The 26,289-nt window shown below is 41.7% G+C and overlaps 1 protein-coding gene across 1 annotated transcript in view; it reads left to right on the forward strand.

Moving 5' to 3' along the window:
- The first annotated feature begins 1,033 nt into the window (after nt 1–1,033).
- The window catches only part of Gpr156 (G protein-coupled receptor 156), a 54,602-nt gene continuing 29,346 nt past the window's right edge, over nt 1,034–26,289 (forward strand). The window contains exons 1-2 of the mRNA XM_070028716.1: nt 1,034–1,129; nt 1,360–1,493. Of these exons, the coding sequence (XP_069884817.1) occupies nt 1,034–1,129; nt 1,360–1,493 (230 nt within the window). The remainder of the gene's footprint in view (nt 1,130–1,359; nt 1,494–26,289) is intronic.

The following is a 26,289-nucleotide window of genomic DNA, read 5'->3' on the forward strand; positions in this document are numbered from 1 at the left end:
GATTGATTTTTTTATAAGAATTAGGGACATGTCCTTGTCTACTGGTGTTAATTTGAGTCTGTTGGCCCTTCTACCTTTGTTCTATAAGGTTGAGCTTCTTTTTTTCCCCTCGTCATTTCCTTATTTCCTGTTTCCTCCCTTCCATCCTCCTTGCTTTCCTGCCTTTCTTTTCCTTTTCTTCTCTCTCTTTATTTTGTTTGTTTGTTTTTGTGCCAACCTGGGGTTTGAGCTCAGGGCTTGAACACCGTCCTTGAGCTTTTTTGCTGAAGGCTAGCACTTTTATCACTTGAGCCATGGCTCCAACTCTGGCTTTTTGGTAGTTTATTGGAGATAAGCTGCCGAGGCTAGCTTCAAATTGCGATCCTCAGACCTTAGCCTCCTGAGTAACTAGAATTACAGGTGTAAGCCACCAGCACTCTGCCTCCTCCTCTTCCTCCTCATTTCAGTATTCTCAGTGCAAACATCTTCTCAGAAGCCACCTTCTCTTCTTCTCTCTGTTATTACCTGACCAGCTTGCTTCACTTCATTGAGTCTAACAGTTGAAAAACAAACAAGATTTTGAAGGGAAAAAAAAAAGCAAAATGAACAACAGCCCTCAGCAACCTCAGCTGACATGTAGCTAAAACGCATATAACTTGTTACCAAGGTCTAATTGCTTTCCTTCCTTTAGGACTTGGTGTGGGAGTGTTTGGAGCCGTGACTGCCCTCCAGTGGTGAGCCAGAATCATCGCTGTGCGGAATGAATTGTTCCTTAGATGCCCACTCTGGATCACACGGTACAGCTGGCAACAGGATCTCAGATGAAGAATGTCTGATGTTGGAGTGATTCTGATGAAGAAGCCTAATGAACTAACCCTTCCCTTCTGCCTCAACTGGTTGTGTAGTCTGGTTTCTGAGCCAGAAGCCAGCTCTACAATGAGGGCTCTGAAGAAAAGATCAGGGTTGCTGCTGGGTTTCTGTCAAAGGTCTGCATCCATACCAGTGGAAAGCAAAGGCTGTGAATAAATGTGCACCAAACAGGTTATGTGGGGACATGGAGTCTGAAATAAACTGCTCTGAATTTTGCGACAGTTTTCCTGGCCAGGAACTGGATCGGAGACCCATCCATGATCTCTGCAGGACAACAGTTGTAAGTGAGCAGTCATGGAGCAGATCCTGGTTGTAGTGGTGGTGGGGATGGCGATGATGGTGGTGATGGAGGTAATGGTGATAGTAGTGGTCATGATGGTGGTGGTAGTGGTGGTGATGGTGGGAATGGAGGGAGAGGAAGAACTCCCCATGCAGGACTAGTACTTCCAGCTTTATGCTGTCCACAGGAGACCCTTCATTCCTAACAGCTTCTCCTTATTCTGTCCTCAGACCTCTTCCCAGCCCAGTGGTCCAAGCATATCCTTATCTCCTGCCCTCCTGGCTATTGTGTGGACTCTCCTCAGCTGTGGATTGCTTCTGATACTCTTCTTTTTTGCCTTCACAATTCGCTGCAGGAGAAACCGGTAAGCCCTGTCCCAGATTCTCATCTCCTGTAGCCAAGAGTCCCATGGAGGTACCACAGGTGTCTTGCTGGTTTCACAAAACCTGGCTCCCATTGTGGTCTTGTGCCACGTGACACAGCCCCCCTGAAGCACCTTGCAGTGTAGTCGCTCTAGAGAAATCTCAGCTCAGTATTGAGCTAACTATTTCATGAGTACCCATGAAAGACAGAGTCTTGATCCATAAAGGAGAATAGATGCAGTATTTGTGTTAAAAACAGAGATTATGGCCAGGCACTGGTGGCTCACTCTTATAATCCTGGCTACTCAGGAGTCTGAGATCTGAGGATCACAGTTCAAAGCCAGCCTGGGAAGAAAAGTCCCAGTGAGACTCTTATCTCAATTAACCACTCAAAAACCAGAAGTGGTACTGTGGCTCAAGTGCCTTGACCACAAAGAGGCTCAGGGACAGTGCCCAAGTCCTGAGTTCAAGTCCCACAACTGACAAAAAAAAGCAGAGACTATGCAGAGAAAATGTTCAAACCAGCATCAGATTTTATGGTCAGAATAGTCTAGACAGTCTTAAATAGATTAAGGTTTCTGCAAATAGTGCAGTGTCCCTAATTTCCAGTGATTCATGCCTGTAATCCTACCTACTCCAGAGGCTGAGATTGGGAGGATCATGGTTTGAGGCCAGCCTGGGCGAATATGTGAGACTGAATATGTGAGACTCCTTTTCAGCTAATAGCTGAGCACCATGATATACACCTGTCACTGTTGCTAAGTGGGAGGCTGAGATTGGGAAGGTTGCTGTTCTAAACTAGCTCAGGCAGAAAAGTTCAGAAGAGGCCATATTAACAGAAGTAGCTGGGAATAGTGGTGTGTGCTTTTCGTCCCAGACATGGTGGGAAGTGAAAAATTGCATGATTTCAGTCCAGGCATATGCTGCAAGATTGTATCTCATAAGTAAGCAGTCCAAAAAAGTCTAGAAGCATTGCTTAGCAGTAGCGCACCTGCTTAGCAAGTGTGAGGCCTTGAATGCAAACCCTGGGACTGTAAAAGCAAAACAAAACAGAACCGCAACTTTATTGCCTGATGAATTATTCTGCTACATGGTTCTGGTGGGCTTGGAGGTTACTGACCCATCAAGGTCTAAACTTGTGCCTTCCAGCCATGATGCAAAATGGTGGCATTTCTGAAGGGACTTGCAGAATGTTGCCTTTGCTGCCATCATCCCCTTCCATGAGGATCCATTCCAGCCCATCTCTTGCATGCATCCCTGTACCACCACCCATATTCCTTTCTTTCCCAGCCGCCCCCCCTCTGTTGACATCTGGCTGGAGCCCACCATCAAAATTCAGCCATTCTCCCAAAGGCTAAGCTCATGAAGCCTCACTCAGTGAGCAAGCAGCTGTGCTCCATTGCCTGTGGATATGGCATTCTGATGAGGGTAGGCTGGTTGTCCTTGACCAGCAGGCATTTGGGGGTATACTTACCACTTCAGGCATTGAGGACAGGGAGCTGCTAGACTGCATGGCTTGTTGGTGTGACTAGATCAACCTCAGTACGGCTGTGACACGTGGTGTTAGACCTGAGGACATTCTCAAGGTGGCCCAGGACACAGTTCATTCTGTTCCTCAAAGACACTGGCTCTTCCCCATCACAAGGCCTTTGGGCTGTTGCCTGCTTACTGTTCCTCTGCATGACCTTCTTGACAGTTCCTCAGATCTTCCCATGACTGCTTCTTTCTCTTCCACATCTCAATTCCAGTAGTGTGACCTCTTTAGAAAAGCTATCTCTGATGCACCTTCTCTCTCCAGAGGCCACATCCCACTGTCCCGATTAATTCTCTTTACAGTGAGACATTACCTCATTTATTCAATTATTCGTTTATGTCAGTATCCTCTAACACAATATGCAGTCTGTGACCACAGGGACGTGGTGTGTCAGGCACACTGCTGGGTCTCTGGCACTCAGAACACATTCTGGAACAGCACAAGTGCTCACTAAATATGAGTTGGGCGATCCTGGGAGGAAAATACTCAAATCCCTATGGTGGCTGCTGCCGAGACAATACTAGGAAAATCATGTACAATCAAGTGAGAGAAGCAACAAGTACCGCGTTTCCACACATCTCTATAGCACAAGCTAATTCCTGATTGACTAATAAGAAAAGGAAGTTGTTATTTTACATGTAAGCCTCTTCCTGCTGCAGCCCCTTAGCTCCAAGCATCCCAGGAAAGCTTTTTCCAGTCAGACAGGAAGTTTTAAACTACTCCTCTGGATGTGCCTTTTCTAGTGCAAGTAGTGGCAGGATGAGCAGCCTCAGGAGCCATGCTGGCCCTCTCCACGAAGCTGTAGGAGCAGATGAAGAAGCAGAGGAGATAGCTGCCTTATGTTTAAAGACTTTAACTGATTGTTGAGGAAATATCCAGAGAGTATTATGTGTGTGTGCATGCGCACACTTGTACACATGCATGTGTGCATGCCAGTACTGGAGGAGGCTTGAACTCAAGGACTTTGTTAACTTTCTCACTCAAGGCTGGCACTCTGCCACTTGAGCTATACCTCCACTTCTGGCTTTTGGCTGGTTAGTTGGAAATAAGTGTCTCACAGACTTTCCTGCATGATTTAGGGTTGAACTCTACTCCTCAGATCTCAGCCTCTTGAGTAGCTAGGATTACAGGTATGAGCCACTGCTGTCCAGCCTAACTAGTGACAATTGCTATCTACCAGGCTATGGAAATACGCTGTGATCTTGGGAACAAATGGTAGTAGACATTTACTTGGTGCCAGTATTTTAATAGGAATGACAATTATTTTTATTAATACCCTTGGTACAAACATAAATATGTTTTAAGTCATAGTGTCCATTGTATCTTTCTTTTAACCTTTTAATTTTATATACAGCTTTGCAGAATACAGGGTTTACTAAGCATCTATAAATCACATTAAGACAAAAAACACCTGTGAACAGCATGATAGTATTAACATCTATATTTCTTTTTTTGGGGGGGGGTCTGGTTGTGGGGCCTGAACTCTGGGCCTGGGCACTGTCCCTCAGTTCTTCAGCTCAAGGCTAGCGCTCTACCACTTGAGCCACAGCGCCACTTCCAGCTTTTTGCTTATGTGGTACTGAGGAATCGAACCCAGGGCCTCATGCATGCAAGGCAAGCACTCTACCACTGAGCCACCTTCCCAGCCCAACAGCTATATTTCTTTCATTCTACTAAAGATTTTTCTGCCTGTCTTGTTTGCAGTAAGAGCGTGACTTGGCATAAAAAAATAAACTGCTAGGAGGCACTGTGAATAAAAATACATTTTACAGTGAAGTAGCTTACAAGGTCAGACAGGAAAGCTGAAATAACCCATTTTCAAAGGTACTTTATTGAACAATAAAATTTTTCAAAGGAGCAGCATTACAATCAGATGCTTCATTTCATGTCGGTTCTGTGGTGTCTAGTATTAGAGAAAGCAGAAAGAAGAGAGAGAAGGAGGAATTAAGAGAAGAGCGAGGAGAGAGAAAATACCTGTACATGCCAAAAGAAGAAAATTATTTTAATAAATAAAAATAATGTAAGCTGGGTGTTGGTGGCTCGTGCCTGTCATCTTAGCTATTCAAGAGGCTGAGATCTGAGGATTGCATTTCAAAGCCAATCCTGGCAGGAAAGACCATGAGACTATCTCCACTTAACCACCAGATAATCAGAAGTGGCACTGTAGCTCAAAGTGGTAGAGTGCAAAAAAGTTCAGGGACAGTACCCAGGCCTGGAATTCAAGCCTCACTATTGACAAAAAATAATAATTATTATACTAATGCAATCATATTTAAGTTCAGATGCAGACACTGTGTTGTTGATAATTATTGTGAAATGTAGGCTTCAATAGAAAATCACTCAAGATAGAGGAAACTTGAGTATTGACCAGCTTCACCTAATTGGCACCCAACAAGAGCAGACAATACATCTTATTCAAATACACATGGGACATTTACCAAGACAGATAATATTCTGATAGAAAAAGTTTCATTGAATTAAAAAAAATTGACTCTTTACTGCATGGGGAGCAAGAAATGTGTCTCCTTTTTTTTCTCCCCTATTTCTCTCTACTTTATTCTGTTATACTAAAATAAATTCTTGCTAAAATTGAAAAAAAAAGAAAGGAATTCAAGTTATTTGAAGTATGTCCTCTGAACACAGTGGAATTAAATTAGAAACCAGTAACAGCAGTATCTCTGGAAAATCCTAAAATATTCAGAAGCCAAACAGAAAACTTAATATAACCCATGGTGGAAAAAAAACCCAAAAGGGAAATTAGAAAGTAGGACTGAATAAAAATGAAAATGCAACGTATCAAAATTTGTTGGATGCGTTTATATTTTTTAAGTAAGGGGGAAATTTAGAGCGCAAATCTCCATATGAGGAAAGAAAAAAAAGTCTCAAATCAATGACCTCATACTCTACCATACAAAAGGAGATAATTGATCCTAAAGTAAGAGAAGAAAGGAAATTATAAGCATCAGCAGAAATTCATAAAATTGAAACCGAACAAAGAAACAATAGAAAAAAATTGGTGAAGCCCAAAACTCTTTATGAGGCTTAATAGCATTGACCAACCTCTCACCGAACAGAGCAGAAAGAAATAAAGAGAAGATACAATTACCCATAAAAGGGATGGGAGATATGAAGTAACTATGGAGTCTATAGGTAAGAAAAGGATAATGAGGTCATTTTATGAACAACTATGTAAGCAGCCTCCAAAATGTTCTCCAGTGATTTCCATATCCAGACTTATGTGAAATCTTGAGTTTGGTCTCACTGGACTGGCTTATTAATGACATGTCAGGTCTGATATTAAGTTACAAAACCACGTGGTTTCCATCTTGGACCCCTCTCGTTCCTGCCCACTCTGTTCTGCCATGTTGACTCTGCCTTGTGGAGAAGCGCAGGTGACAAGGAATGGATGTTTGTGCCCTGCAGCCTGCTGTTTGCCTGTCTGCTTTCAGAAACACCAATATATTGTGTGTGGGAGCTTTCAAGCAAGCTATTGTGGTCTTTTTCTCAGAAGCTCTCTGACTCTCTAGGTCCACACAATTGTTCATGATTAGAAAAGTTCTCAAGCTATCCAGGCATTTGAGAAGGGGCAGGCTCCTGTGTTCTTTCTTCTTTCCATTTCTGTGAAAGCCTCATATTATCATCTGAGTGAGGTGTAGATATCAGTGTGAATAGTAAATATTTACTGACCTGAATGCTTATGTGCTCAAGATCCTGTGCAAAAATGTGATTTAAGGATTTCTGAGATGCATCTCCTGAGTGGAAAAACACGGGCAAGTAGAAAAAAAGTGCTTTCCAGTTTTAATAAATACCTTTACTAAAACTAATGGCTTGCTGCAGGGATAAGAGCTATGCTCCCTTTGTATTGATTGCTCCAGGTCCATCCTCTTTGTGGTTTGATTGGGCAAAAAGCAAGGTGACTGCAGAGAAAAGAGAGCAGGACTGATCTTTTGGGGGACAGGGGATAACTTGCACATTACTGTGTACTATTCTGGTTTGATGGTTACTGACCAAAAGGGAAGAAGGGGAGCCTTTCAATCCTAGAATAAATACCAACCATCTAGTCCAACTGGGAGATGGTGTTGCAGTGTCACAGGCTGGATGAGGCAGACTGGCCAGGAACAGAATCTGGAAGGCCTTTCCCTTCATTCATAGATGGTAAACAGTGGTATCAGTCATTGGGTCCAGGGGATCAGAGAGTTAAGAACGGGTGGTAGATCATGAGGTTCGAAACCATTGGCATGCAGGAATGGGGCAGGGAAAGAGATGTAACACAAAAGTAAGGTGAAAAGATCCAGCACTTGGAACAGGGATGAATTTCTTGGGTACTGGCTATGGGCCAATTGGCAGAAGTTAGTGAGGTGGTCAGGAATAATGAAAAGAAATAGTTTGAACTCAGTGCTCAGGCTCTATTGTCCATTTGCAGATAAGGCTACAAGAATATGAGCCCTAAAGGAAGTGGTCACACACTCATTTATGTTCCTGTTGTTACAGATAGGTGCAACTAGCTAGGTGAAGTGGGACACTCCTGTAATCCCAGCCCTTTGGAGACTGGGGCAGAAGGATCAGTTAGTTACTGAGAAGTAATCAGTTAGTTACTTAGGAGGCTGAGATCTAAGAACTGAGGTTTGGAGCCAGGTCAGACAAATTCACAAGGCTCTTACCACCTCCTATTAACCTGTAAAAAAGCTGAAAGTGGTACTGTCAGCTGTGAATAGAAAATCCAAGTGAGAGAAGGGATGACATTGTCCAAAAAGAAATATACTCTTACCTGACTCACATAACTGTAACCCCCTGTACATCACCTTTATAATAACAATAAAAATGTTTTAAAAAGCCAAGTAAGAATAAGAGCCCCTGAGTTCAAGCCTTAGTACCAGCAAAAAAGAAAAGAAAAAGAAAGGAAAGAAAGAAAGAAAAAAGGAAGGAAAGAAGCAAGGACAGAGGGAGGGAAAGAGGGAGGGAGGAAGGAAGGAAGGAAAGAAGAGAGGAGGGAGGGAGGAAGGAAGGCAGGGAGAGCTGTGAATGTATGTTAATGGTAGAGTTGCTTGCCTAGCATGCTTGAAGCCCTGGGTTCCATTCCTCAGTACCACATACACAGAAACAGCTGGAAGTGGTGCTGTGGCTCAACTGGTACAATGCTAGCCTTGAGCAAAAATGAAGCTCAAGGACAGTGCCCAGGCCCTGAGTTCAAGCCCCAGGACTGGCAAAAGAGAGAGAGAGAGAGGATGGAGGAAGGAAGGAAGGAAAGAAGGAAGGAAGGAAGGAAGGAAGGAAGGAAGGAAGGAAGGAAGGAAGGAAGGAAGGAAGGAAGGAAGGAAGAAAGGAAGGAAGGAAGGAAAAAGTAAGTTCAAGAGCAGTGGCTCATGCTTGTAATCCTAGCTTCTTGGGAAGCTAAGATTAGGAGGATTGAAGGTTCAGAGCAACTCTGGGCAGAAAAGTTTGTAAGACCCCTTCCATGAAACTTTATCCCAAAACCCCAGCAGAGTCAGGGCTAGAGGTGGTGCTCAGCAATAGAGTGACTGCCTGCCAGCGTATTGCCCTGAGTTCAAACCTTAGCACTGAAGAAAAAAGAAGAAAAAAAGAATTCAAGACAAGCCTGGGGTATATAATGAGACCTTGCTTTAAAAAAAAAGAAAGAAAAAAAACCCCACCACACTGTGTTTTGCCTTTGGCAATAATTCCTTTGCACCTTGTGAGAGCACCCAAAGAAATCTTTATAACTTGATTTAAAAAATTCGTATATTTACATGGAAAGTGTGCAACATCCCTTCCCTGGATTGTGATGTTTGTTGTTGTGGTTGTTTTACTTTTGTTATAGTCACATAGAATTTCTCCTTGTGATAATTCACGGCACTACATATTTACAATTTGTGTATTTAAAAATGCCTTTTCCTAGCCTGTGATTATTTACTCCTTTAATTGAGGGCTGAATCTAAGACAGATGCTCTGCCACTTGAGCTATGTCTCCAGACGTTTTGGTTTTATTTCATTTTTGTGATAGGGTCTTGCTCTCTTCTTCCTGGGCTGACGTCTATTTTTGGATCCTTCTGCCTCTGCCGAGATACAGGCATGTGTCATCATGCTGCTGCTGCTGCTGCTCCTGTCAAGGATCTATTAATGATATGAGTCAGGAACAGGTAGTGGACTAGTGAACTTAAGGACAAAGAATCTACTTCCAAACTCTTCTTTACCTTTGTGAATGCTGTACACAGAATTTATTTGCCCCCAAATTCCTAAATCTAAGCTCTCACCCCTAGTATGGAGATCGTTTGGGTAGGTTAACTGAGAAAAGTGGGGTAGGGCCCTGATTCCATGGGGCTGGTGTCCTTGGAATAAAAGAGAAGCAGAGGTCTCTGTGGGAATGCTCAGAGAAGAGGCCTATGAACACAGCCAGAGGACAGCTGTGCACAGGCCCGGAAGGGATCCTTCCCCAGAAACCAACCCTGACCCAATCCTGATCTTGATCGTGGCCTTCTAGTCTCCTGAACTGTGAGAAAATATATTTTTGTTGTTGAATCCACCATGTCTGTAGGATTTTCTTATGGCTACTCCAGCCAGCTAATACCCCCAGATATTTACACGTGTTTAACAGCTTCACCATAATAGCATTTCTTCCTTTGATCAAATTACTCCATCAGGATTTAGTCTTAAATTTCCTGTTCTTTTTGCTTCATAAATGTAGCCACACACCCAAAATCCAGTCCATTTAGATGCTAACAAGATTAGACAGTAATCTGACATTCATCATGCCTGAGTAGACCTCTTCCCGCCTTACCCTACTGAGGAGCTAGCTGGCTTTTGATCAGATAGTAAGCTTTTTTTTTTTTCCCAGGCATTTTGAATTTTGCCATTGTCAATGATGCATGATGAGGGTGTGCGTGTGCGCATGTGTGCATTTGTGTGTGTGGAGTGGGGGTGGGGTTGATCACCATGCTAATCTATGCACAGTGACCTTTGTTTCTATCTGACTGAGCAGATGTAGGAATTAATCATTGTCACTCCTGGATGGCGTGGCGGCTGCTGTCCCCCACTGCCTTTCTGCCCCTGATAGATTTATTGGTCTGTTTTGTTTGCTAGGAAACCCGTTTCAGCACAAAAGAGCTGGCAAATTAGAGGGGCTTATTTGTAATAGTTTTCTAGGAAAATGGCTTTTTTTTTCATTCTATACCTCTGTACTCTGATTTTTTTTTTTAAAGAACGAGGAGAGGAAAAAAAAGAAAAGGAAAAGAAATGGGTGGCGTTGTTTCTGTAACATCTAAACAATGATTTCCCATCCTGAGAATTTTGACATCAGCGTTGCAGCCATCCAGCCCAGGACTGTAGAGAACCAATTGTTTTCTCATTTCTAGATCCTTCTTTGGCATCTGTGGGCTCCCTTCTCTCAATTAACAGCTTAGTCCATCCCCAGCACCAGATCATCCATTGACTCTGGGCACTAGAGAATTAGTAATCTATGTTTATTAAATGCTAAATCCACTTTTTTATAGCAGGCCCCACTCCAACCTTCAGACCTTAACTACCCCTTTGTGGGCCCCACTATGTAGTTACTTCTGCAGTCTCAGCAAATCAGCCATGGTGCTATTGACAGCAGCCTGGATGGACATCAATTCAGGCACAGCCCTTTGGATATTGAGAATCAGCCTGAAATCCCTTGCTTCCTGAGTCTGGTCTTTTGTCTGTTTTCATTCCCCAGACCCCAGTCCCTCCAGGATTGGTGCGCACTATCCCAAGGCAGAGCTAAAGGGGCGTGGCCAGTGCCTGTTCCAAGTCTGTTCATTCCATTTCAGTGGCTCGGGTTGCCTGCCCTGAATGTTCAGGTGTAGACATCAATCACAGCCTGAGCCTGTGTAGCCCCTCCCCTTCCTGACCGAGATTTTTCTGCCTGGCAGACTGTGAGACTCCTTCACTGGCTGCTCTTTTGTTCCCTCTGTATTTCTCTTCCTCAGAATGTTTCCTGACCAATTTTGATGTTGTTGTTTGCTTGTGGGTTTTTTTTTTTTTTTTTTGCCAGTATAGGGGCTTGGCTTTTTTTTTTTTTTTTTTTTTTTGCATAAGGCTGGAGCTCTACCATTTGAACCACAGCTCCATTTCTGGCTTTTTGGAGGTTGATTGGGAATACAAGTCTCACAGACTTTCCTGCCTGGACTAGTTTTGAACTGGGATCCTTAGTTCACAACCTCCTGGATAACTAGGATTACAGACATGCGCCACTGGCACCCAGCTTCCTCTGACTTTTTGAGGGGTCAGTTATAATAATAATTCACCGCAGCCTGTTCTTACTTTCAAGGTTTCAGTGTCTGGCTTTGGCTATCACTGATGCCTCAATTCTGACTGTTTTCTTGTCTCTGTCTATGAGGAGATAGGTTAGTCCTCCGCATGCCAGCCTTCATGGGTAGCTCCATTATCTAATAGTCTAGCAACTGATTTCACCTGAAAAACCTATTGCAGAACCATTTGTATGCTATTTTTTGTGTCATCACTTAGAGGATAATGATCATCCTTAAGTTACTATGGATTTTTCAGATTGGCACTTTATTTCATATCTTAACTCTAATAGTTGAACCTTTGAATGGTATCTTCTCTTTCAAGTATTGTTGAATTTCATTCTGCCATACTCAGGGTCTGTTTGTGACATCATAGAGTGCTGTCACACTTCACTGCTATCCTTCTCCCCCTCCCCCTCCCCCCCCCCCCTGCAGGCTATAGAATGGTGTGTCTTCATGGGATAGGAATCCTATCATGGTAGTTTTTGTTTTCTCTAGACTATTTCCCTCATATCCTACAGGTACCTAATGCCAGATGTTTCATTGTGACACATTGAAAACCTGTGCTTTCAGCCTAACAAGAGAGAGGTGGCCTAGTTTTGTAGGAGATAGACAAAAAGAAAAAAGAAATATTATCTGCAAAGGAAGTTGTTCTCAAATATCCCTGAGTAAGCATGTCTTAGACAAAGGAGAAATACAGCTTCTCCTTGTCTTGAAATAGTATTCACATGCCATCAAATGTGCCTTTCAAAAGTTTGCATATCAGTGGGTTTTAGTATAATTACAGGGTTGGGCAGACATCATTAGTAATTGTAAGGTTTGAAAATCACTAATTCAGAACATCTTCAACACCTCAAAAAGAATCACTGTGCTGTCTCTCCCTCCCTCCAGATCCTGGCACCCATTCGTCCTGTCCCTATGGATTTGCCTATTCTGGACATCTTTCATACATGAAATAATTCAAAATGAGGCTCTTTGCGACTGGATTTTTTCACTTAGCATAATCTTAGCATACTGACATATCTGTGTGTGGCATTAAGCAGGACTTTATGACTATAGCTACATAATATCCCATTGTATAGAAACCATACATTTTGTTTTTCCATTTGTTAAAGGGTATTTTGATTTTTATTATGAATAATGTGCTACTCTAAACATTTACATACAGATTTTTTAATTTTTTTCTTTTTTTTTTTCTTTTTCTTTTTTTTTGCTGCTCCTAAGGCTTGAACTCTGGGCCTAAGTGCTTCCTTTTGCTCAAGGGTAGCAATTGAGCCACTATGCTACTTCCTATTTTTTCTGTGATTAATTGGAGATAAGCATCTCATGGACTTTCCTGCTTGGACTGGCTTTGAACTGAGATCCTCAGATCTCAGCCCCTTGAATAGCTAGGATTACAGGCATGAGCCACTGGAACCTGGCCATATACAGATTTTGAGTGAACATATATTTTATCTTGACTATAAAAAATTCTGGGGCTGGGAAGGTGGATCAGTGTTAGAATGCTTGCTTTGCATGCATGAGGCCCTGGGTTCGATTCCTCAGCATCACATAAGCAGAAAAAGCTGGAAGTGGTGCTGTGGCACAAGTGGTAGAGTGCTAGTCTTGAGCTGAAGAGCTGAGGGACAGCGCCCAGGCCCAGAGTACAGGTCCTACAACTGACAAAAAAAAAAAAAAAAAAGAATTCTGGAATCATATAGTAACTGTGTAAGGTCAAAACTATCAAAATAGCTGTACCATGTATACAGTGGTACCTTGCTTTGTTTACCTTTCTTTGATTAGCAATGGTATTGAGTCTTTTTGAACTGGCCATTTCTATGTCTTCTCTGGAGAAATGTCTATTCAGTCTTTTGGGGAAAAAATTAAAATAGACTTGTCTTTGGAATATGTTTAAATCAGTGGTTCTCAAACTTGTATCAAAATCTCCTAGGGAAGGCTGGGAAGGTGGCTCAGTGGTAGAGTGCTTGCCTTGCATGCATGAGGCCCTGTGTTCGATTCCTCAGCACCACATAAGCAGAAAAAGCTGGAAGTAGTGTTGTAGCTCAAGTGGTAGAGCACTAGCCTTGAGCTGAAGAACTGAGGGACAGCGCCCAGGCCCAGAGTTCAGACCCCATGACCGACAAAAAAAAAAAAAAAAAAAAAAAAAAAATCTCCTAAGGAGTTTTTTTTAAAAAAGAAAATCCTGAAATCCAGGTGTTGCCTGAGAGCAGTAATCAGAATATCTAGGAGTAACAACCAGGCAACAATTAGAAAGAAAACTATCCAGGTGATTGTGATGAGAACTGTTGTTATAAACTAGACAGCCAAGCTGATGATGTGAAAGCTGATGATGTGAATGTAGACATGCTAGCAATTTTAAAAAATTTATGTACATTGTTACAGATAATTTTTCCAATATGTCACCATAATACAGTGGCAATAACAATGAAAGCAATAACAATATCTCTTCTTGTTAGATGCTTATTGAAACTTTCATATTTGTTCTAAGTATTACTTATTTTAATCTTCACTACTGGCAGACAATGCCAAGAAATATAATCTTCCTATAACTGGGATCGATGAAGGACAGGAATACCAGAATAGAGGGATGAAACACTTATTCAATAAGATTATTACAGAAAATTTCCCCAGTCTCAAAAGAGAAAACCTCACCCACATAACAGAAGCATACAGAACACACAGAAGACAGTATCCTAGAAGAAACACTTCTAGACACATTGTAGTAAAGCCACTGGACCTGAATTGTGAAGAACTGGTTTTAAATGCTATAAAATCAAAGAAGGAGCTATATTACAAAGGGAAGAAATTTAGAATCACTGTGGACCTCTCCATACAAACCCTCAATGCAAGAAGAGCCTGGAAAAATACCATCCAAGCCCTGAAAACCAACAACTGCCAGCCCAGACTGGTATATCCAGAGAAACTAGTATTCACATTCTATGGAGAAACTAAAAAGTTTAATAATAAAGAAAAATTAAAGGAATTCATGAACAAGAAACCAGCACTACAAAAAATACTGAAAGGAGGAATATAACCTGAAGAAAATGACCAAGACCAGGGAACCACATCAGATAGAAACCGAATGGAGAGTTCACTTTATTAATATGAAATGCTAGCAATTTGAAAACTTAGAAATTATTCCAGGTGTTTAAAAGTGGGAAACTTGACCCACATGTGAGCCATAAAATGGTTTTCAGATCAAAGAGCAGAGAGGTTAACTATTGAATAAGGACTTTTGGTAGAATAATTCTTATAACAGGAAATTTCAAATCACCTACAGCTAGAGAAAATGACCTAGTTTTGGTGCTTGTCAATAACTATTGCTTGGTTTTCTGAGATAACCATGAATGAGAATTATAATGAATGTTAATGAAATCTATAAGCTCAGAAAACATTATTTAATGTTCACTAAGGAAAGTATAAAAAATAGAGTATTAGGTAGGCATAAATTAAAAGGAAAGTTTTGGAACGCCCTGGGAAGATTAGAAACTATTTTAAGAAACTTTATTGGCCACATAGAGAAAAAGCAACTGAGACTTTTAAAAGAATCCAAGTACACACACACACACACACACACACACACACACACACACACACACACACACACACACACACACACACACAATATGTCAGTCATAATCATTACCATTCAAGGAAAATGACCTCTCTTTAACAAATATGAAAGGCTCTTGAGAGGAGGACATGGGGCTCACAAAGAATGTCAAGCTAGGTTCAAAATAGGAAAAAACCAGAAGCTTTAAGAAGCACTTTTGATGACAATCCAAAACTATAAAGGGATTATTTAACATCTGTTAAAAGAGGAAGGTTAGTGATATCTTTCGCTGCTAATAGGGAATGCCCAGGTACCAAAGGACAATAGACTAAAGTAATTACTTATAGACTAAAGTAGACAAAAAGCTAAAGTAATTACTTGCCTCTGAGTTTATTGAGAAAAATTACCATTTCCACATTGTCTCTGGTGAATGGATCAGTTCGAGTTGATGAAATAGTTTTCTGGGTTTTGCACAGTTCAACTCAGACAATGTAAACAAAGATTAACTAAGCAAAACCACTGCTGTTCCTCTTGAGGCTCTTAGAAGGCTTCCAAAAGAAATTCTTCTCTTTCTCATGCCTCCCCCTGAAGCTTTTGGCTTCCTTTCCTCCTTCCCTCCACCAAATTTCTTTAACAAAATGGCTGTCCCAAGGCACCCCCACTACTCATTTTCAATGCATTCTTTAACCCATTTTAACCCATTTTTCTAAATCTGACTGACTGCCTGGTCAGTAAGTCCACAGTTGTCTTCTTAGACTTCATCTTTTTAAGCCTGTTAAGTACAACTTGCAGGCCCTGAGTTCAAGCCCCAGGACTGGTGCGTGCATGTGCACGCACACACAGTGTTTAAAATAGAACTCTCTTCAACCCAGCTATCTCATTGATCATTATATAGCTAAAGGAAGTGAAATCAGTATATTGAAGAACCATCTGCATTCCCACATCACCACGGAATTATTCATAATAGTCAATCTATGGAACCAACTTAAGTGCTAATGAGTGAATGTATAAAGATTTGGTACATGGATACAAAGGAATGCTACTTAGTGTTTTAAAAAAGGAGATCCAACAGTTTTAACAACGTGGATGAAACTAAAGGGCATTGTATCAATGGAAATAAACAAAAAAGTGTATATTGTCCTGACTTACATATAGAATCTAAAATAGTTGTATGCAGGTCTGGGAAGGTGGGCTTAGTAGTAAAGTGCTTGCCTAGCACAACATGAAGCCCTGGGTTCAATTCCTCAGTACCACATAAACAGAAAAAGCCAAAAGTGGTACTGTGGCTCAAGTGGTAAAGTGCTAGCCTTGAGCAAAAGAAGTTCAGGGAGAGTGGCCAGGCCCTGAATTCAAGCCCCAGGACTAGCAAAAATAAAATAAAATAGTTGTCTGCATAAAAGCAAAGAATGGGATTGCCAATTGAAGGATCCCACACATCCATCCCAGGGGACCACACAGAGGCAGGCAGGCACAGGAGAAAGATTATTATAAGGTTTATTAGAGGAGCCATATTTCCCCCAAGAGGGAGCACATGGCCTCCATCACCATCCAGGTAGTAGGGTCGGAAGTGAGGTAGATGGGAGTTCAGGTGGGTCTGGGCAGAGAGAGGCAGGGGCCAGCTGTATGTCAGGAACTCCAGGGATGGGAGGGACTCAGGTCTGGGTGGAGCTGAGGACCAAAGGTGAGCATAATACTAACACCAATAATAGGATTGGCATAGATAGAGACTACAAATGGGAGGATGTCAGCCTGGTGAAAGGGTGTAAAATTTCTGTTAGGATGATTACATTTGCAGAGCTATTGTGACTATAGCTAGTAATGGATTTTGCACTTGAAGATATCCAAGTAATTGCTTAAAGTTCCTTAATATAAAAAGGGAACGAGGGCTGGGAAGGTGGCTCAGTGGTAGAGCGCTTGCCTTGCATGCATGAGACCCTGGGTTCAATTCCTCAGCACCACATAAGCAGAAAAGCCGGAAGTGGCACTGTGGCTGTAGTGGTAGGGTGCTAACCTTGACCTGAAGAGCTGAGGGACAGCGCCCAGACCCAGAGTTCAAGCCCCACGACTGACCAAAAAAAAAAAAAAAAAAAAAAAAAGGAATGAGAAAAGATGAGATTTTGAGATGAGGAGATAAATAAGAAGGACCAGCATAGTGGTATACATGAAGTCCCAGCACTCAGAAAGCTGACATCTGAGGATGTTGAGTTCTAGACCAGACTGGGCTACACAGTGAGCCCTATCCTAAAGTAAAAAAAAAAAAAAAAAAAGTTAAGTATATGAAGTGTTAGTGATTATAAGGTTAACCAGAAAGGAAACCACCATATGGTTCAGGCAGAAAAAGAGTTTATAAGAGGAGAACAAACTGAGGACCTGCAAAAGATGGAGGCATGTGGAGAAAGAGGGGAAGGAAGAAGAGAAAAAGAAAAAGGGAGATGTGTTGAGCTGAATTATATGGGGAAAGGGAGGAGGTGGGACCAGAGTGGATGCAGAAGTGATATCTGAGGAACCTCTCACTGTCTGAGAGAGGCATGATTCAGGAAATGACCTCAGAGTATAAGGAAGTGACCTCAGAGCCTGGGACCCTTTGCTGACTCAACAGTCAGGTGATTGACAGTCAGGTGATTACTGGTTTCAGGCAGGTGAAGGGGGGGGGGCAGACCTAACATTCCAATTAATCAATTTGATTTAATCATTCTATATGATATACATATATTAAAGTGTCAAGTTATGCACTGTAAATACACAATATTCATTTGCCTGTTATGCTGTAGTCATACTAAGTGGTGGGAACTAGGAATAATCTAAATGTCATTCAGCAGATGAATGAATCAAATCCTCCAATGGAATACTATCTAGCACTAGCAATGTAACAAAGTATTGTTGCATGCACAACTTGCATGGATCTCAGGAACCCATGCATGGATCTCAGGAACCCATGAATTTTAAAGCCACTCTCAAAGGTTCACACATACTGACTCCATTTACATAACACTCACAATAATTTGTAATGATGGAGGACATATCAAGAGTTTCCAGGAGTTAGGGCTGCAGGGAGTATTATGAAGGGTGTGTGTGTGTGTGTGTGTGTGTGTGTGTACACTTCAGTTTCCTGATCCTGAACACCAAGGTAGTTATACTTGTAAGGCATATTAAATAGGTAGGTTTCATTAGGTAGTCCATGAAGAGAACACCATTCAGGCAGGAAAAGAAGTTTATTTACTAAACTGCTGCCCCACTCCTACCCCACCTCCCCATCCGGGACTTATCTAGGCCAGGGACAGGAAGAGTGTGGCCAGATGGGAAAAAGGTATGGCCACACTGGATTTGGATGTGACCTAGGACCCTCCTTTGGTCAGATGGGAGGCATGTGACCAGGGGCAGCCCAGGATGTGACCTAACTGGAGGGGGAGGTGACAGCTTCCAGGTGTGCCAGTTACCTAGGTAACACAGATACTAGTTGGAAACTTAGCCAAGAGGTAGGGAGGTGTCTGCATGGCCAGAAGCAGACTTTACAACACTAATTTATATTGGTGGTAAATTTCACAAAAACACACACACAAATACATACATAAAGAATGTATATGCATATATTCTTTCTATGTATATATAGTTAAGGTCAAATAGATACTATAGTTCACATAATAGTGTTGCAACAGTGTCAGTTTTTTAGTTTTGATCATGGATTCTGGTTGTGTAAGGTATTGCTAGGAAAGCTAAGCAAGGGTACAGAAACTCTCTGTACTCTTTTTGCAATTTCTTGTGTCAATTTCCAAATGAAAAGCCATTTTGAAAAAAAAAGAAAGCATAAGGATTTCTGGTGAAAGTTAAGTTAGCAAGTACTGCTTAACACAATGCTCCACCACCAGAAGTAGGAGAAAAAGGCTTAAAACCAATGTTGCTTTTCAGAGGCTCCCAGAAGGAGCTGGAAAGGGACAAAACTGAGCCAACCTAGCCCCAGAATCATGGATCCCTGGATTCTGGCCTAGTAGTAAACAATTCCAACAGTATACATGTTCCACATTCCTCTCCGTTTCTAAATTACACCAAGGCCCATGCTTTTCCTGTCCCCAAACAAACTCTGGGATGGGAAAGAGAAGAAAAGATGGAAAAGAAACTTCCCCAGTGTGACAAGTGAGTCTTTCCTGCACCAGAGAAATGGTCTGTGGGCCTCACCTTAGAAGGAATAGTAAAAATTCTGTTCCAGCAGCAGACTCCTGTGATTGGACGCTTCCTACAGCCAATCATGCTTGTGCTTTCTACCCTACTTCAAAGCAGGGCCTTTGCTCAGCCATTTTTGGAAATGCACAGATCTCCTGCCAGGAATTGCTCAAGGCCTTTTCCTGCAAGATGGGAAATAATTAAGTTGCCTCATAAATTACAGCCCATGCCAGATTATAACAGTTGAGCTTGGGGTTCTAGAAGAAAGGAGTATTTGTGTGTGTGTGTGTGTGTGTGTGTGTGTGTGTGTGTTTCTACTGCTACTCTACCTCCCTCATTTAAAAGTGCATTTGAAATATATTTCAAATAAGATGATATGTAAACATAATACATTTGGAAACTGATTTTTTTAAGTCAATGTGGAATGTGGTCATAATACTAAGTAGTGCCATGCAAGTGCTTTTTCCAGTAAAGGTACCATCTGAAGGTTTGCCTTTCTCCCAGTCTTCAGTTTCTCTTGAATTTACCAGTATGTCTTTGCTCTACAGCCCCTAAACTTACTTGAGTCATTTTCATGAGGTAAGAGGCATTTTGGACTTGTATCTAAATTTCCAAATTTCAGCCTTTAAAACTTCAAGGAACCAAGCTGGGCACTGGTGGCTCATACCTGTAGTCTTAGATACTCAGGAGGCTGAGATTCAAGGATGAAGGTTTAAAGCCATCCCAGGCAGGAAAGTCTGTGAGACAATTATCTTCAATTAATCACACACACAAAAAAAACCCAAGAAGTGAGCTGTCACTCAAATGTTAAAGTTCTCACTTTGAACAAAAGAGTTCAGGAACAGCACCCAGGTCCTGAGTTCAAGCCCCTGCACAAACAGACATATACACACAACTTCAAGGAACTACATAAGGTGGTGCATGCCTGTAATCTCAGTGTTCAAGAGGCAGATACAGAGAGATCTTGAGTTCAAGGCCAATCAAGTCTGCATAGCAAGACCCTGACCCAAAACAGAACAAAACTAAACTAAGTAACAACAACAACAAAAAAGTTGTTACAGTGATACATTTTTTTTCTGTGTGCCAGTACTAGGACTTGGTCTCAGCAATCATGCTCTCCACTGGTACTCTACCTCTTGAACCATACATGCCACTAGGCCAGAATTTTACTGGTTAATTGGAAAAAGAGACTTGAGAACTTCTCTGCCTCCAGATCTTAGTCTCTTTGGTAGCTAGAATTATAGATGTGAGCCACTGACACTCAGCTTAAGAATCCTTTGTTTTGTTTCAGAATTCATGACTTCTAAAATATGTACACTGTCAATCTAAATGTATTTTCATTTGCATAGATGTTGTTCAAAAGAACTTTTAATATTACATTTCTATTTTATTCTATTTTAAAAGGAAAAGAATAAGAAAATTGTCTTTGCAGGAAAAGGGTTAAAAACCAAGGAAGTGATATCCTAACAAGCTGAGGGCACACACATCCCTTTTACCTTCGTAGGTCCTTCACAATCTCACCTTCGGGGATTGTTCGAATTATACAGAATGCTCATTTCGGGCCCTGCATGTCACAAAGCGTAGGGATACTGAGGTTATTGCCTGAAGAGGAATTTGGAGGTCAGAGTATTTCTCAAGTTTTCTTTTGTACTTAAAATAGCTAAATATTTTATTTGGATGGTTGATTTGATGAATTGCTTGAATGGGTCGTAAATTCTGTCTCATCTCTGATAACTGGGCCAGCCTGTTGCTCCTGGCTAAGGAAGAAAGGCAAAAGTGGATATGACTGGTTTATTAATAAGTTAGCAGTCAGGGGAAAGAAACCTTCTCTGGAATGACTGGAAAAGGGAGGAGCTGGAAGAGTCCTTAGATGTCATCAGGCCCAAGCACAGCTAACCATGTAGTTGTCCTGTGCTCTTTGATCTTCAAGGTCCTTCCAGCGTGAACGTCTCTAAGTCTGAGCTGACAGAATTGTGGGTTGGGGAGCACATTCTCTACATGTTAACACAAAGCTAGACAAGCACTTAGGACTCCAGGAACGCAGGTATCCAGGACCAGAGTTAGTGCTGAGTGTTTTAGCTTATGGAAAAACATCATTTACTCGCTTCAAGATTGATTAAAAAGAAGTTAGGCAGCCCAGCTGCAGGCAGTAAATCAGTCCAAAATCAGCAAGTTTTTCTGAAGCCAATGAGAACAGGGCATGTGGTTAACATCTGATGCTGATGTCCGCTGAGAGTTGGAAATCTGTGTGGTCACGAAGATGAGGTCTCATCCATCAATTGCTCGACAAGAGCCGTTGTCATATCTCTGGACCTGTCATGTAGTGGTCCTTAACACATAATGTAAGAAACATATTGGACAAAAGCATCTCCTCAGGGAATGGATTCAGCCAATGGAAAAAGAATCTTTCCAATGGCCTGATCTAATTGGGGACAAGTGAACATATATTTGCATGCGATATGTGAATGAAAACTCATATGCTGCACTTTCTGAGAAAAAAAGAGACTGAGAGTGCAAAGAGCTTCAGGGACACCCTATTGGGATCTTACTTATTTTGAGATTCCTTTCCACACCATGCTGAGAAGGAAGCCTGATGCTCACTCAGACAACATGAAAGGTTTGTCGGTGAGGGCTTGGAACATGTGGATTTGCCAGGTGGTCAAATCTAGGAATTTATCTCTGTCGTGTGTGTGTGTGTGTGTGTGTGTGTGTGTGTGTGTGTGTGTGTGTGTGTGTGTGTGTGTGTGTTCAACAGTGTCAGGGAGTGCTAAGCCATTCTAGGAGCAACCCCAAGGTTCCCTCCCCATATCAATACCATTGCCCAGAATGTGCCCTTCTTGCCTTAGTACATTGGCATTGAGCCAACTCAGGACCCCCTTCCCTTGGAGTTCCAAAGATCTCTGTCACTTCAGACCCTTGGCTCACCTTTCACGTTCCCATCCTTCCCTAACAGAGAAGAACGTTGCAAGGAAAAGGCAAGGTGAAGGTAGCAAAGAAAGACAAACGAGTGGATGGGCTTCTCGTATCACTGAGTTCATTCATTTATTCAAAATATGATTATGGAATATTCAGGGCTTGGACTCTGTCCCTTAGGTTTTTTGCTCAAGGTGGTGCTCTACTGCTTGAGCCATAGCTCCACTTCTGGCTTTTTTGCTGGTTAATTGTAGATAAGAGTTTTATGGACTTTTCTGCATGGTCTGGCTTCAAACTGAGATATTCAGATCTCAGCCTCCTGAATAGCTAGAATTACAGGTGTGAGCCATCCGTGCTTAGCTTGTTTGAGTAATCTTGAAAGAAGTGTTCAGACAATGAGCCAGAGATTTGAAACTGCATGGAGAGAAAGGAAGCAGTAGACAGTGAAGATGCAAAAAGAGCCAGGGAAATGGAGGTCATAGGCTGCCAAAGAGCAAGTGCAGTCCAGCAAACCTATGGGAGAGCTCCATACTTCATGCCTCAAGTGTTTAGCAAGTGCCTTTCATGTCCATCTATGGGTCTAGTATCAGGAGTTCATTATGACTACCCTAATTAGGAAAAGACAATAAACAATAACAATAATAACAGCTATGTAAATGTTATATTATGCTGAAAGGTAACAAGTATTATGAGCAGATGGGGAGGGAGAAAATAGAGGAAGATAAGAAGTATTTGCTGGAGAAGGGACGTGGTTGTTGTTTTATTTCCATTGTGATAAATATTATTTTATCTGATCAGAGGCACAGAAGCATTGCTTCTGAAGGGACACAGTTTTAAAGAGGATGTCATCATAGCCTTGATTGATAAAGTAACAAGTGAACTAGACATGAAGGGAGAAAGGGAATGAGCCATATAGATATGTGATCTGAAATATCCATGTGGAGAGGACACCACTTTGGACTCGGGGGGTGGGGGGTGGGAGGGAGAGAGAAAGAACACACATACCCCTTCTGTTACATGAATAGCAGGGGGCTGTGGGGCTGGAGGGAGCTGTCCAAAGCAATGTGGGAGGTAAGAGAGAGGGAGAATGGGGACCAAGTGTGGAAGGTTTGAAGACCCTGGAAGCTGGCTTTTCCTCTGGAAAATGGAAACCATTTGGATTTTGAGCAGAGAAGTGATGATATGATTTATGTTTAATGGACCACTTAGGCTGCTGTGTTGGAAACAGACTTTAGAGAAGTTCCAAGGTAGATGCAGGGAGACAGACTGGTTACCAGGGCACTGCAAGTAAGACTCTGATCAGGTGGTGGCAGCAGAGGTGGGGACAACTAATTGGGTGCTGGACGGATTTCAAGGATAGAACGAAGATTCCAGGACAGATGTGGGAAGTAAGTGAGAGTTAACAACAACTCTAAGGTTTGTTTCTGCGCTAGTCCTGGGGCTTGAACTCAGCATCTGGGCACTATGCCTTAGCTTTTTCTCTCAAGGCTGGTGCCTTTGGATGGATTTCAGTTTAAGTTAAAGCTTAAAGACAGGAAGGAATGAAGGAACAATGCAAGAAAGGAGAGGGTGGAAGCGAGGAAGGATGGATGGAAGGAAAGGAAGGAGAGAGAGAGAAAGGGAGGGAGAAAGGAAGGAAAAAATAGCAGATTAATGTTTGAAATTACTGAGGCAGAACTATTTCAAATGGTCATAAGACCAAGAGTAACACTGGGAGTGAGTTCTAAAGTAGAATAAAATGGTGTCATTATGATGAAAGGATTTAGAACTCTGAAGGTAAAAAGATTCATGAGATCTCTTGGGATGGTCCCCTAAAATGGAGGCCCAGGCTGGACAGGAAGGCGTGGGAACAGACCTTGTGATTCTGAGTGTAAATAAATATAAATAGTTAGAGGTCACACTGCTACTAGTTTGAGGTGTGCAGAATTTGAATTAGGTTCTCATTGACTCACACATTTAAAACAAGCAAACCAGCAAAAAAGGATCAGATTTGTCAACACACCTCAGATAATGTGCTAGAGCTGTCTGGAGTTTTGTATGAAATAGATTTATTAATCCATTGTGGCACAGATGGGAAACAGTGACTTGAAAGGAAATTGAGTAAATTCTCATGATTTACATCCTGTTTTACTAAGGAACTTTTTTGGAAAGACATCCATACAGGGTTTCAAAGCTCAGTGGCACCATTTACATCAAATCACGAAGCACTTCAGAATACACTCTCTGTGACAGACATCTTAGGAAGGGTGTCTAATCATTAAAGCTTACCAAGATAATGCCTTTTGCCCCAATCTTGAGCCACATTTCAGACTCACTAGCTCCCAGTACAAATAAATCTCCAAATTCAAAAGCAAATGCCTTTTAAAATGTCATACCCGTGAGCTTAAGAATCAGAATGCACTAAAGATTATTGAAATGATAACCCATCTACATCTCCAGAGGTAGATGGATATGTGGAGGTTTTACTTGAATCCAAAAAACAAAAAATCAAGAAAGTTCTTTGCACATTTCCAGTCTATATATGAAAGTAAAGAAATAATGAGACAGTTATATAACCATTTTAAGAGTCCCACCATCCAGGCCTTTAACTCTTCATAAAGGGAACACAAATAATATAGCTGTCACTATTTATAATCAAGAATGTAATGCTTAAATCTTCTGGCGTTATGAAAGTATGTGTGTTGTGGCTGCATTAAAGTGTTCAGCTATAAAAGTTTCACCTTTTCGTTCAGCAGAGAAATATCAATGATATTGGTGGCTGAATTCCTACCATAATTCCCCAGACACTTCTACTGAATTGGAGATGATTCACCTTTAAGGGGCTCTGCAGGTGTTCACTGGGCCAAACAAAACAGAGAAATCAGCTTCTATTCATTTTGTCCTTCTCTGAAGCATGCTTTCAGTGAAATTTCTCGGGGGGAAAAAAGCATCAAAATATATGTATGTAAGTCCATAAAACATCCATTCAGACAGTGAATCTGTATCCGTGGCTGAGATGTGAAGACTGGATCATGTCTATTTCATCACAACAAATGGAACTGAATTCCTCTGTACTAAGTAATAAAGGGGAAGAATTCTAAATCTCAATGGCATACGGTACTGAACCACATAAACAAGACCAATTGTAGTGTTCAAACAAAATGGGTGCCGAGAGAATCAAGTGACACACCACTCACCAGTGATGTAGACAGAACAGAGAGCCAGCCAGGTGCTTAATGAGGAAGACACTATTGGATATTTCTGGCTTATGGGCAGGAACATATGTGTGACTGTGAGAGGAACAGCCTCTGGGACTGGATTTGTAGGTACTTACCCACTTTTCATCCCACTGCTTGAATTTCGCCTAGACAATGGACAGCCCAGGTCAGCAGTGCTCTCTAATCTAAGCAGCTGTTGGCAATGGTCTCTCTATGGTAGGATTTTTCTTTAATAATGCTTTATTAAAATTTGAGACAGAGCCAGGTGCTAGTGGTTCCTGCCTGTAATCCTAGCTACTCAGGAGGCTGAGATCTGAGGACTGTAGTTCAAAGCTAGCCCAGGCATAAAAGTCCCTGTGAGACTCCAATTAACCACTCAAAACTGGAAGTGGCACTATGACTCAAGTGGTAGTGCTAGCCTTGAGCACAAAGAGGCTCAGGGACAGAGCCCAGGCCCCAAGTTCAAGTCCCACAACTGACATAAATAAAGAGCTCAGAGATAGCACCGAGGCCCTGAGTTCAAGCCCCAGAACCAGCACAGAAAGGAAAAAGAAAGAAGGAAGGAAGGAAGGAAGGAAGGAAGGAAGGAAGGAAGGAAGGAAGGAAGGAAAAAAGAAAGAAAGGAAGGAAAAGAAAGAGTTAAGACAGAAGTACCATGTAGTCCTACTATAGCACTCTAGGACACATATCTGAAGGAATATAAATCAATGTATCGTAGAGATAGCAGCACACTCATGTTTAAAGCCACAACATGCAATCAGCTGAGGTGCCCATCAACTGATGAATAAAGAGAATATGGTACATATGCATGATGGAGTATTATTATTCAGCCATAAATAAGCGTGTAACTATGTCATTTGTAGGAAAATGATGGAACAAGGCATCACCATGTAGAGAAAAATAAACTACACCAAGAAAGTTAAATACAGCATGGTCTTTCATATGTGTGGAATCTAGTTCTTAAAAAACAAAATGACAAGAATGCAAAATAGCTTCTGTTTGTGGGTGGGAGCCAGTGGGAGGTGGAGAAGAAAAAAGTATGGAGGTGAATATGGCTGAAATATGCCATACACATGTATGAAAATAGAACAATGAAATCTGTTGAAATTGTTCTCAGAAGGTAGGAAGGCAGATGAGGGAGAGGAAGAGTTTGATTAGGGTACATTGTGCACTTGTATG

The sequence above is a fragment of the Dipodomys merriami genome, unplaced genomic scaffold, assembly GCF_024711535.1.
Source record: "Dipodomys merriami isolate MVZ:Mamm:240054 unplaced genomic scaffold, mDipMer1.0.p SCAF_2, whole genome shotgun sequence".
NCBI classification, from domain to species: Eukaryota; Metazoa; Chordata; class Mammalia; order Rodentia; family Heteromyidae; genus Dipodomys; species Dipodomys merriami.